General features: G+C 39.0%; 1 protein-coding gene across 4 annotated transcripts in view; it reads right to left on the reverse strand.

Moving 5' to 3' along the window:
- Positions 1-7,329, reverse strand: part of DNTTIP2 (deoxynucleotidyltransferase terminal interacting protein 2) — a 21,453-nt gene extending 14,124 nt beyond the window's left edge. For 3 of the 4 annotated variants that reach the window (XR_009531145.1, XM_060090154.1, XM_060090153.1), the window contains exons 1-3: positions 7,223-7,329; positions 4,681-6,323; positions 2,976-3,114 (exon numbers count right to left, since the gene is read on the reverse strand). Coding sequence is in view for 3 of the 4 variants with exons in the window: in XM_060090154.1 (XP_059946137.1) it covers positions 2,976-3,114; positions 4,681-6,323; positions 7,223-7,294 (1,854 nt within the window). In the remaining variant the exon portion in view is untranslated. Of the gene's footprint in view, positions 1-2,975; positions 3,115-4,680; positions 6,324-6,706; positions 6,977-7,222 lie in introns of those variants that run through there. The other variant, XM_060090155.1, reaches the window with a different exon arrangement.
- Positions 7,330-12,479: the final 5,150 nt, after the last annotated feature.

Here is a 12,479-nt window from a genome sequence, read left to right on the forward strand (position 1 = left end):
GAGACAAACTGAAGGGTTTAGGGAATCTATAAAATCAATATTCATCTCAAATTTCTTTTTCTAATCTAAATCTGCACACACCAGATATACATTAATGTGTCCACTTGCATTTCATTGGTTTGCAACCAGCCACCTGCACCAACCAACTGGAAACGGAAGACAATAGGAACAATGCCGTAGAGTTCTTGAACTCCCTGGAAAAAAAACTGACTAGGCTTTAATAAGTTCTTCGATGTTGGTAAAACAGCTTTCTGTGATCTGAGGAGACCAGCTAGACTACTGATAAGAAACAGCAGTATAGATTTTGATTAAACAACATATGCTTTTTATGGTATACCAATGAAATTATGCCATCAAACAAATCTGCTTTTTGCAACCCAACAATATATCAAAGATGCTCTTTCAATGTCAATTCATACAAAGATCAACTTCATTCTTTTTAACAGCTGTTGTGCATAATTTTTCTTCTTGATATTTAGTTTAATAAGTCTCCATTACACTTTTTTCCATGAAACATTGTAAACATCATCTCTGCACACTTGTGATTATTTCCGTAAAACAGATTCCAAAATGTGTCATTTAAATTTTGATAGGTACTACTAAACTGCCTTGCATCCAAGTAGTATAAACTCCTACCAAGAGTTAATCAGTACCATTTTCTTTACATAGCCAACACAGGAGATTATCCTTTTGTGTTTTGTCAGTGGTACTTCATGAATGTTTCCATTTGCTGTTGATCAACTTTTTGTGTATTTATTATCTATGTATTGTAATATAAGTCTTCTTCTGTGGAATGCCTGTATTTTGGGGGGGTTATTTTTCATTTTTATACAGGGTTGTGTTCTTATTAATTTGTAGAAATGTATTTTGTATCTTGGTATTAAACTGTAGTCTTTTACTTGTCTTTAAGGTGTTTTTATTTGCATAAGTTTTAAAATTTTAAGTAGTCAGATCTGTTAATCTTTTCCTAAATGTCTTCTGCATTTCTTGTTACTTGCCTAGGGTGATTAAATACTGTCTTAATACTGTGTATGTGACTAAAAGGAACCTCAGGGTAATTAGTCATTTCCCCAGTACAAGAACTAAAGACAGCTGCTCCTTAGCCCTCAAAACAGTTCAAAGGAATACAGCAAATATTAATTTGGTCAATAGCATTTGAAATTATCAATTTAGAAGTCAATTATCAATTCAGAAATCCTCAATTCAGGTTCAGGACTAGAAGTTGCTGGGTAGCACAGTAGCAATCTAGACTTTCCTACCAGTCAGAGAAGAGAGCATGACATTTACTTAATAGATTATTAAGAGCTGGTTGTGTGTCAAGTACTACAGTAGGGTTTAGATTGGTTCTCAACTGAGAGCAACTGACAATATCTGAAGACATTTTGAGGTGGGAGGGTGGTGCACTGGTAGAGATGGATGTTACTGGCACCTACGGGGTAGCGGCCAGGGATGCTGCTAAAAATATCCTACAAGGCACAGGACATTTTCCCACAACAAAGAACTATCCGGCCCAGAAATAAAAGACAGTAAAATAACAATGAATACCACATGATCAATAATCACTTAGATCTATACTGGGTGTTGCAGAAGCAGAGAGGAGGTAGGGGGAAGGACTAGGGTCAAAGAATGCTTCCTAAAGGTTGTGATTTATAATCTCTGCATTGGCCTGGGAAGGACCAGGGTGTGTTCAGGGAACTATAGTAATTTTCTTTCTTTCTTTTTTTTTTTACATCTTTATTGGAGTATAATTGCTTTACAATGGTGTGTTAGTTTCTGCTTTATAAAAAAGTGAATCAGTTATACATATACATATGTTCCCATATCTCTTCCCTCTTGCGTCTCCCTCCCTCCCTCCCACCCTTCCTGTCCCACCCCTCTAGGTTGGTCACAAAGCACCGAGCTGATCTCCCTGTGCTATGTGGCTGCTTCCCACTAGCTATCTATTTTACATTTGGTAGTGTATATATGTCCATGCCTCTCTCTCGCTTTGTCACGGCTTAACCTTCCCCCTCCCCATACCCTCAAGTCAACAGTAATTTTCAATGGTAAGAACACAGCAGGTGGACAGTCAGAGCTAGAGGAACAGAGGCACCTTGTATGCTCTGAGGAACCACTACAGGACTTAAACAGAATATCATGGTCAGATTTGTATTTTTAGAAAAAGAAATCTAGCAAGACCCTGGAGGATGGCTTGAAGAAGAGTAAGGAGGCCACTACAATAGTCTAGATGAAAAACACAACAGATGTCACTAGTCAGTGACAGTGGGGTGGAAAGGAGGGGGCAGAGTAGAAAGTATATAAGAAGCACCGTCCCATAGGCTTAGTTGTTGAGTGCAAAAGGGAAACAGATTTTCCCTTGCAAAAGGAGGAACTGGTTTAGGTAGGGAAGAGAAGGGCAATTAGTGAAGTCAAGTGCCTGAGCACATCTGAATGAACAAACAACAGGCACCTGGATTTAAAGACCTGGGTAGGCTGCAAGGCTAGAAAATATTGATACTAAAGATTTGGAAGTCATTCAAGGTGACAGCTGAAACTGAGGGTTTGGATGAGGTTACCTAACCTGTAATTCCTTTCTGAAAATATATGTACAATTTTATGTCTATGCGCACATGTGCTTTTTTTCCTGGTGGGGTTAGTGGGCACTCACAGCTTTCAGATTTTCAACACAGTCCAAGGCAGTTAAGAACTAAAAGTATAGCAAGAAAAGAAAAAACACAACCCTTGGGATCATAACTGGTGATTGCAAGAAGAGTAACACTGATCCTATGTCACTTTAGTTTTCAAGCCTCATCTTTTATAGCTGGGACTTTATAATAAAAAAGAAGAAATGATTGTCCTGGAAAGAGGGAAAAAAGCAGCACAGTAGGCTAATGTGGTTGCACTGTAGGAAAATTAGTCTCTTACCAAGGACTAATCATTTCTAGAAGTGACTGGTTAGTTCTATGAAAACCAATGGGATGCTTTGTGCAACTTACCTCATTTTTCTTTTTCTCCTTGATCTGTGTTAGTGTTCTCTTGTTCAACTGTAGCTTGTCTGCATTGACATTAATATACAAACCACCCAACTGCTTAATACTCAGACCAGGATCTATGCTGCTGCTAGTCAACTTCAGACTGAAAGAGAAATGATCACTTTTAAGTGATTAAGAAATGATCTTTTTTAGATCATTTAGTAATTCAAAATGGAAACAATTGAGACTGTATTTTTATTTAGAACAAAATTATGGGATGAATAATGAATTAAGCCTTTTGGAAGCACATCAAAATTTATTCCCTAGTTTTTCTTAGAAGAGGATTAAGGCCATATTACATGACAACAGACTTCATAAAGGGATTTTATAAAGAAAGAATTACAGAAAGGAGGAGGAAATACATCTGGCAATTTGCTCAACTTCAGGTATAGTTAATATACATCCACATACTTCCATCTCCAAAGCCAATGAGAAAGACAGGGTCTTCTACTCTGAACTTCTAAGTTATCCAAATTTGGAAGGTTTTTCTGGGTAATTTAAGGGCATTTAGTAGTGCCTCTAAATCAGTGAGTTTTAAACAACGAGCATTCGTACTTTCCACTAGAGTTTTAAAAAAAATATAACTGTCAAACCCCGGATCCACCAAATCAGAATCTTCTGCAGTTGGCTTGGGCTCCTGCTATATTTATGTAATAAAAATTTCTACTTTATATTACTGAAGAGTCCTTTTTATAAACAAGTACACTTGGACTTACAGTCAGTTTCTTTCCTAATTATTCATATAAACTGAGCAGTTAAAAGTTTTGATAATCAACCTCTACTGGAAAGTGAAATCATTCAATTGTAGTGCCTTGGCAGTGATTCTCAACCCTGAGTGTACATTACAATTATCCTGGGGAGGAGGTGTGGCTTTTAAAAAATAAGTACACCTGAGACTAGCCTCAGCGATTTCACTGGTTTAGAGTGAAGACTAGGCATCTGTTAATGGATAGTTCCTTACCAAGGATACCCGTATTTCCAGTGAATACACTGCCACCAAGGGCCTGTGCCTAGGAAAAACAAATTTGAAAAACAACAAAAAAAAGAAGCTAAAGAAATAGCCCCCAAAGAGTGCTTTTCAATGGGTGGTAGATGGGATTATAGGTTATTGTTTTTCTCAGGTTTCCTCTATTTTTCAATTTCTCTACAATCAACATGTAGAAAAAAACCAAGTTACCTCCCTTCCCTTTTATATGTTTCTCTTATAATCATGCAAGAAAACCTTAACAGATGATTTTTTTTTTTTTTTTTTTTTTTTTTTGCAGTATGTGGGCCTCTCCCGTTGTGGAGCACAGGCTCCGGACGTGCAGGCTCAGCGGCCATGGCTCACGGGCCCAGCCACTCCACGGCATGTGGGATCCTCCCAGACCGGGGCATGAACCCATGTCCCCTGCACCGGCAGGCGGACTCTCAACCACTGCGCCACCAGGGAGGCCCCAGATGATTTTTAATATACCACCAAACGGAGTACTTTTAGTTCTCATTGGTGGGAAAAATATGACTAACAAAGATACCCACATCAACAAGGGAAATGCTGGATAAAAAAGCTCTTCCATAAAGAACCCAAAGTAATAATTTTTTCAATTTCTATGACAAGTATTTTTATGGTAAATTAGCCACTTCAAACATGTATCAAAAACTTACTTTAAAAAATAAAGATAAAACTTACAGTTTAGATTTTGTGCTATTTAGTAAGTTGTCTTCATCACTAAACTCATTATCTTTATTTCTGTCACTGTCTGATGGTTCTTCTTCACTTTCTTCCTCCTCCTCCTTTTCTTCCTCAGTGGCAACTTCACTTGCCTTGTCTTCTTCATCCAAGTAAAAATTTTCATCAGCATTCAGTCGAGGAGTTGTGTCAATTACAAACAATGCATTGCCACGTGATGTATTTTCTGAGTCTCCATTTAATGACTCTTTTTGACCACTATTTTCAACAAAACACACAGTGTCCTCTTCATTCTCACTGTTTTCAGACTGCTGGCTTTCATCACTGCTGAGAACTAATAAAACAGAATCATCTTTATCCTGAGATGTGCTGGGCTCAAGTTCACACAGTTTGGTATCACACTGAAAATCTACATCCCTTTCTTGGCTCATGTCTTCGCCAACAACTATAACTGTGCACTCTTCTTCTTCATCACTATCACCACCATCACTAAGTTCTGTCCAGTCACTTGTTTTTATGCTGCTGTTTCTCTCTTCATTCCATCTGTCCACTTCCACAACTGCAAATGTCTGAGCTAACGATTTCATTACAGCCTCACAGTTCAGGTTTGAGGATGCTGAGGTGGTTTTGCTACTTTCGGGGGTTGAATGCCTTTGCGAAAGTGACTGCTGAAGACTAGTGTCCTGAAGTTCAGAAAGACTCTTCAACTGAGAATTTTTCTCATTAATTTCTTTTCCCGCATCTATTATTCCTTTGGCTTCTTCATCTAAGCTCTTACAATTCTGCTTTGTTATTTCTTTGAGAGGTGAAACGTCATCTTGTTTTTCCTGTCTTATATTAAAACTTTGGCGTTTTTGCGCTATTAGTTTTTTTCCTGAATTTCCAAAGAAGGAGTCATTATCAGGGTCATCATAAGTTTCATTATTAGAGGTATCTGGCTTATTTATCTGAGAAAGCGATCTTGCTAGTAAACGAGAAGAAGTTCGTCTGGTATCTGAATCCTCTAAATTCACAGGTGTATTTATGATTTGCTTTTCATTTCCTGGTACAATCTTAGTATCATTCTCCTCAGTTTGTGCCTGTAATTTCCTTTGCATACTCCTTGTTGTTCTCCTAGTTGCAATTCCAGAAAATGAAGAAATGTCTGAGCATGATGACTCAGCATCAGAATTAGCTTCCACATGGGATTCTTGGTTTGGATCGGTTCGGGATTTAGCCTTACTTCTCCTGGTTCTTGTTGCTATTTCTGTGGGATGCACAATTCTAGAATTACCTGAAATATGAGATTCTGCTTCAGAGACTTCTTCTTCAGTATGAGACTCACTTACTCGAGTTATTTTCAGCTTTTTCCTTACACTGGAAACTGGGGTGCCTGCAACTAAGATCTGCCTTCTCCTAGTTACTCTTAAAATGGGTTCCTGGGCCTCAGACACAGAACAGTTTGACTCTGCTTCAGAGATCTCTCCATCAGTAGAAGGTTTGTTCATTCCTGGTAATGAACCTGTAGTTCCGCTCTTCCTCTTCCTGGTTTTAGGAGCTGGACTTTGTTCCCTAGTGGTCTGTGATTCATCAATACTTGGGTCATCAGATGGAGATTCCTTCCGGCCTTTTGGATGTGCCTGAATTCTTGCCGCAGCAGAATTCTATAAGCCAGTGAAAATACATTGTGATTTAGGTAGGGCTGGGACAAGAGCAAAGTGAATGAGGCACTCCCCTCAGAAGCAAATTTTAAGAGGGCACTAAAAAACTAAGTAAACAAGATTAATGCAAAACAATAACAACAACCATCACCACCCACAATTTAAAAAAAAATCAATACTTAAATACTGGATCTGACTCTGCATTTGCAGGCCCTGCCTCACTAGCGTCACCTAAGTCCTGGATCTGACTTTAGGGAACAAAACAAATAATTGAAAAAGAAATTTTTCTCCACTCAAAGTCACATATGCTAGGTGGACCTACATTCCGACATACATATAGGAAAAGACGAAAGATAGAATCGGTCGCTGTGCTTACGTTTTCATACCTAAGCGAATTAATGCTCCCTTCCCTTCATCGCAACATCAGAGGCAGCGGACGACTAACGCCACTGAATTACTAGCTGGCGTCACCACAGCCCTCCCCACGCCAGAAGGAGGTGCTGTCGGGGCACAGCCAGTCTTCCCACGTGAAAATGGTGCCTTCTCCATCCAATCCGGCTAATGAGGCTCACACTTGGTGGCCGAAATTAATCCTCCTTAGCACGATGTTAGCAGTCAGATTAAAAGGCCTGAGCTGTGCATCTGCATTACGGAGCTGAACTACCGCAAAATAAGTTACTTAATCTCTCTATTCCCTGCCACGCATTATATTAAAAGACCCTAGTGAGGTCTGAAGAGGAAGCTACAGGCTTAGCACGGAGCCTGGTACGCAGCTGCGCGCTGCCAGTTCCGGCTTTTCTACCGCTCCTCCCCAGGCTCCGCGGGACCCCAGCGCCACCCACCTCCCTGAGCACCGTTCTGCGAAGCAGCGAGAAGAATGAGGGAGCACTGATATCTCCTACCTTCTGCTGGGAGATTTCAACTGACGTGGCTTGGATCCCGGCCCGAGGCCGCGCAGACCTTGTAATCACCATCTTCCAGGATTGCAGCCGCCGCGGCGCCCCGTCCGCGCTCCGGAAGTGCGTCAGAGAAGCGCCACACTCGCGTTTTCCCGCGAGAATCCCGGAACTCGAGAACTCGTACCGCCTCAGCCCCTCCGACCTAGGCCAAGGGTGTCTCACCCCGGGAGCCGGAAGGAGAGGGATATTAACGTTCACGACAGTGCGGTAGAAGACAGAGCAGCCTTGTGTAGGGAGAGACCTTCCCGGCGTGGCCTAGGGCCCTCGTCCCCGTTACACACGAACGAATTGGAAAATAGCATCATCTGTGGGAATGTAAATGATACAGCCACTATGGAGAACAGTATGGAGTTTCCTTAAAAAACTAAAAATAGAATTACCATATGACCCAGCAATCCCACTACTAAGCATATACCCAGAGAAAACCATAATTCAAAAAGACACATGCACCCCAATGTTCATTGCAGCACTATTTACAATAGCCAGGTCATGGAAGTAACCTAAATGCCCATGGACAGACTAATGGATAAGGAAGATGTGGAACATATATACAATGGAATATTACTCAGCCATAGAAAGGAACGAAATTGGGTCATTTGTTGAGATGTGGATGGATCTAGAGGCTGTCATACAGAGTGAAGTAAGTCAGAAAGAGAAAAACAAATATTGTACATTAATGCACATGTGGAACCTAGAAAAATGGTACAGATGAACCGGTTTGCAGGGCAGAAATTGATACACAGATGTAGAGAACAAACGTATGGACATCACCGGGGTAAAGTAGTGGGGGGTGGGTGGTGGGTGGTGGTGGTGGTGTGATGAATCGGGTGATTGGGATTGACATGTATACACTGATGTGTATAAAATGACTAATAAGAACCTGTTGTATAAAAAAATAAATAAAATTCAAAAAAAAGAAAATTGCATCATCTGCTCTACTACGTTCATCCTCTTATTTGTTCAGCAGAGGTCTTAATGCAGCCATGGGTATGGCCGAAGGAGACGTTTGCATTATTTATAATGCCTTTAAAAAAATCATATACTCTTGTATTACTTGTGAAGTTAAATATAAATAAAATAAAATTTAAAGACGTGGTTCAGGTAAAAGATGTATATGTTAAATGCCCAGGAATTTGGAGGCTAGTTAGGAAGCTATATAATTTAAAGGTGCAATGGTGAGTAGGAATTGGGAATAAGCAGAATAGAAGAAATGTTAAATTGTAAAGGAGAGAGAATTTAAAAAAAAGTTTTTTGCAGTGAAAGGAAGAGAATGACTAGAATCAAGAGACACTTTGATTTTTCTTTTAGGATAAAGGGTGGAGAGCTAGGATATGTTTGAGGGTAATGGAAATGGATTGAGGAAGTAAGTAAACAGTTGTTGGAGATGAGAATGAGCGCCTCATCAAATCTCCCTTTAGAACAGAAAACCAATTTTTTTTCTTAAAGTCACAAAGTACAGAATTTTCAGTGGGCACACTGCCATTCAGCTAAATAGCTCCTTTCATAGTATCTCTTGCAGCCAGATACAGCTAGGTTTGGACTAATTACGGATCAATTAAGTGTTGTGTAGTTCTCTAGGGACATCTTAAAAGAGAGGAGATCCTCCTTGCCTTCTTTAACTTCATTTCACTCTGTGGAAAGTTGGTTCCCTGGTTTTCAAGCAGCAATCTTGTGCCATGAAGATGAGGGCCATGCTTTTAAGGATGGCAGAGCAATAGCAAAGAAAAAAATTGAGTTTCTGACAAGTTGTGGAACTGCTGTATCAGTTCTAAATAGCCTAATTTTAGAGCTGTTTCACCTGAGAAAAACACCTCTTTTTAAACCAGTTATTTGGGGGTTTTCTGTGTTTTGCAGCAAGCCTAATTCCAACTAAAGAACGGAATTAAAAAATGGAGATGGAGGAGTTAGCCACAAAAGAATGCTCCTTCCTTTGAGGCAAGAGGGAAGAGTTGATAATTGAAGCAGAGAGGAGACTATAAATGCAGGGAAATTAAATTGGGGAGAAGAGGAGGGGATTTGAAGTAGATAACAATCTCTATAAGAAGAACGTGATTCATCTGCTCAGAAGAATGAAAAAAGTTTAGATTGACTGTCATGGGGAATGTGGTAAGGAGCAAAAAGAAGTTTTAGTAGGGCCAAGTAGCAATGAGAGTAGGTAAGAGAAAGAACAGAAGATGGGTTAAATTTGAAGAGGAGGTGGAGCGGTGTAGAGGAAGGAAGATGAAGCAACTGGAGGTGGGTAGTGGAGATCAAAGCAGCAGAGGACAACAGCATCAATCATAGTAATAGTAGAGCACCTACTGTATGCTGGGTACTAAGTGCTTTACATGCATTAACTCATTTAATATATATGACAACTTTAACATGAGCAAATGCATGAAAACAGAAATTAAGATCACAGGAGTGGGTGTAGAAAATTGGGAGAGTATTAGAACACCAGTGAGTACTGTTCACTTACAAGCATGGCCCCTTTAAGATGAAACAAACCAAAAAACCACTCCCAAATATTTACAATCTAAAAAGTTCAAGAAACAAACATTAAACACTAAGATTAAAATGTTAGTACATATTCATAATATAAGAAGACTGAGCTGGTCTGCTGATCAGGGGCAAAACTGCAAAGTATTGTTTTTGTTTTATGCGAGCTTACCAGGTCTGCCATGTTTCCCTATCTCTACCTTCTTTACCTGCTCTCTTCTTTACCCAAAGTGGATTTGGGGAAAATACAGTATAAAAACACAGTAATTATCACACAGGCCCAAAGGGAAACTCTCCCATGATTGTCTATATTTTACTAACTAAAACTCTTAAATTACAGGATTGAATCTCTCTCTGGAATTTTAGGCATTAATCAAAAGATGAGTGTTTTAGTGCATAAGCCTTCTAAAAGTACATTTTGCATTATTACATACAAAACATGACCTTTAAATTAAGTTTGACGGGTAAGATGGTCTCCAATGATCCTATCCTCTGGTCTTCATACCCTTGAGTCTGGGCTAGACCTAGTGACTTATGAAAAGAATGTAACAAAAGTGATGGGTGTCACTTTCAAGATTAGGTTACAAAAACAGCTGGCTTCCATCTTGCGATTTCTCACTTGTTCATTCTGTGCTTGTTATGAGCTGCCCTATGGGGAGGGCCATGTGGCAAGGAAGTGAGGGAGGCCTCTGGCTTACAGCCAGAGAGGAACTGAGTCCAGCCAACAACCTCACGAGCGAGCCTGGAAGCAGGCCAACCTCAATCAAGCACACAGGAGAGACTGGAGTCCCAGATGACCCCGACTGCAACATTTTGAGAAGCCTTGAGGTAACCAGATGCAGCAACAGATAATACAGTCAGTATTAATTTTGTCTGTTCTAAAAATTTCATGTAAAGGAAATCATGTATTTTCATGTCTAGCTTCTTTCACTCACTGTATTTCTGAGACTCATCCATGTTACTTTGTATACCAGTAGTTATTTTTTATTGCTGATTATACTTCAACTATCCATTCAACTGTTGATAAACATGTGGGTTGTTTCCAGTTTTCAGCTATTATGAAGAAAGTGCTATAAACGTTCATATATGGCTATTTCAGATATATGATTTCTCTTGAGTAAATACCTAGAAGTGGAAATGCTGGGTCACATGGTACATGTACATTTAATTTTGTAAGAAATCCCAAGTGATTGTATTGATACCATTTTACAGTCCCAACAGCACTGAGAGTTGCTTCCTCCACATCCTTGCTGCCACTTGGTACTGTCAGTTTTTAAAAATTTTAGCTATTTTAGTGATATTTCATTGTGGTTTTAATTGGCATTTCCCTGATGACTAATGATGTTGAACATGTTGTATATTCTTATTGACTATTTGTGTCTTCTTTGGAGAAAAATACGTTCTAACATTTTGCCTACTTTTTATTGGATTGTCTTAAGCTGTAAGAGTTCTTTACACATTCCAGATACAATATTCTTATCAGATATATGATTTTCAAATATGTTATCCTATTTTATGGGTTGCCTTTTGACTTTCTCGATGGTGTTTCTGAAGTTTTAAAAAAATTTATTTTATTGAAGTATAGTTGATTTACAGTGTATTAATTTCTACTGTACAGCAAAGTGATTCAGTTATATATATAAATATATATATACATCCTTTTTCACATTCTTTTCCATTATGGTTTATCTTGATGGTGTTTTTGAAGTGCAATTTAAAAAATTTGATTATGTCCAATTTATTTTTCATGAGAAATATTTATTACAAGTATTTCATCCCAGTCCGTGGCTCACATTTTCACATTTTCAAAATACACTCTTTTCTTAAGTATATTTTGAAGAACAGAAGATTTTAATTTTGATTAAATCTGGCTATTGATATTTTCCTTTATGATTACTTTTTTGGTGTTATCAGAAAACTCTGAAGCCAGTTTTCATTTTCTTTCTTTATTCTAATTACATACACATAAAAATGAATAGAACACTTCAAATGAAAAAAACGTAACCAGAGGGAAAAACAGATTATTTCTAGGGAAGAAAATCCAGGTTTTCATTAGCAAGAGTATAAATGCTGGAAATCAATAGAATGTTATCTTCAAAATGCTGAGGGCAAGTGTTTGGAAACTTAGAATTCTATAATGTCAAATGATGATTTAAGACTGTTAATATAATAAAGACATTTTCAGGGCTTCCCTGGTGGCGCAATGGTTAAGAGTCCGCCTGCCGATGCAGGGGACACGGGTTCGTGCCCCGGTCTGGGAGGATCCCACATGCCGCGGAGCGGCTGGGCCCGTGAGCCATGGCTGCTGAGCCTGCGCGTCCGGAGCCTGTGCTCCGCAACGGGAGAGGCCACAACAGTGAGAGGCCCGCATACTGCAAAAAAAAAAAAAAAAAAAAAGACATTTTCAGACAAACAAGACTTAGGAGGTTTACTGCCCAAAGACCTTCAGTGAAAGAATTACTAAGGATATACTTAAGAAAAAAGTAAATGGAGTAGGGGGCAAGAATCAACAGTGAGCAAAGAACAGAGGAAATAGAGCCGAGTCCAAATAAATAATGCTTATTGTAAAACATGAACCTTCTTAAAATAATGGACCAAAACACAGATAGAAATCTTGTATGACATTTTATACATTTATTCATTGCTGAGGGATACATATTAAGGTTTTGTTTGACTTTTCTGGTAGTGAAACTACATAAGCTATATCCTAATATATTTAGAG

This window comes from Mesoplodon densirostris, chromosome 2, assembly GCF_025265405.1.
Source record: "Mesoplodon densirostris isolate mMesDen1 chromosome 2, mMesDen1 primary haplotype, whole genome shotgun sequence".
In the NCBI taxonomy this organism is placed as follows: domain Eukaryota; kingdom Metazoa; phylum Chordata; class Mammalia; order Artiodactyla; family Ziphiidae; genus Mesoplodon; species Mesoplodon densirostris.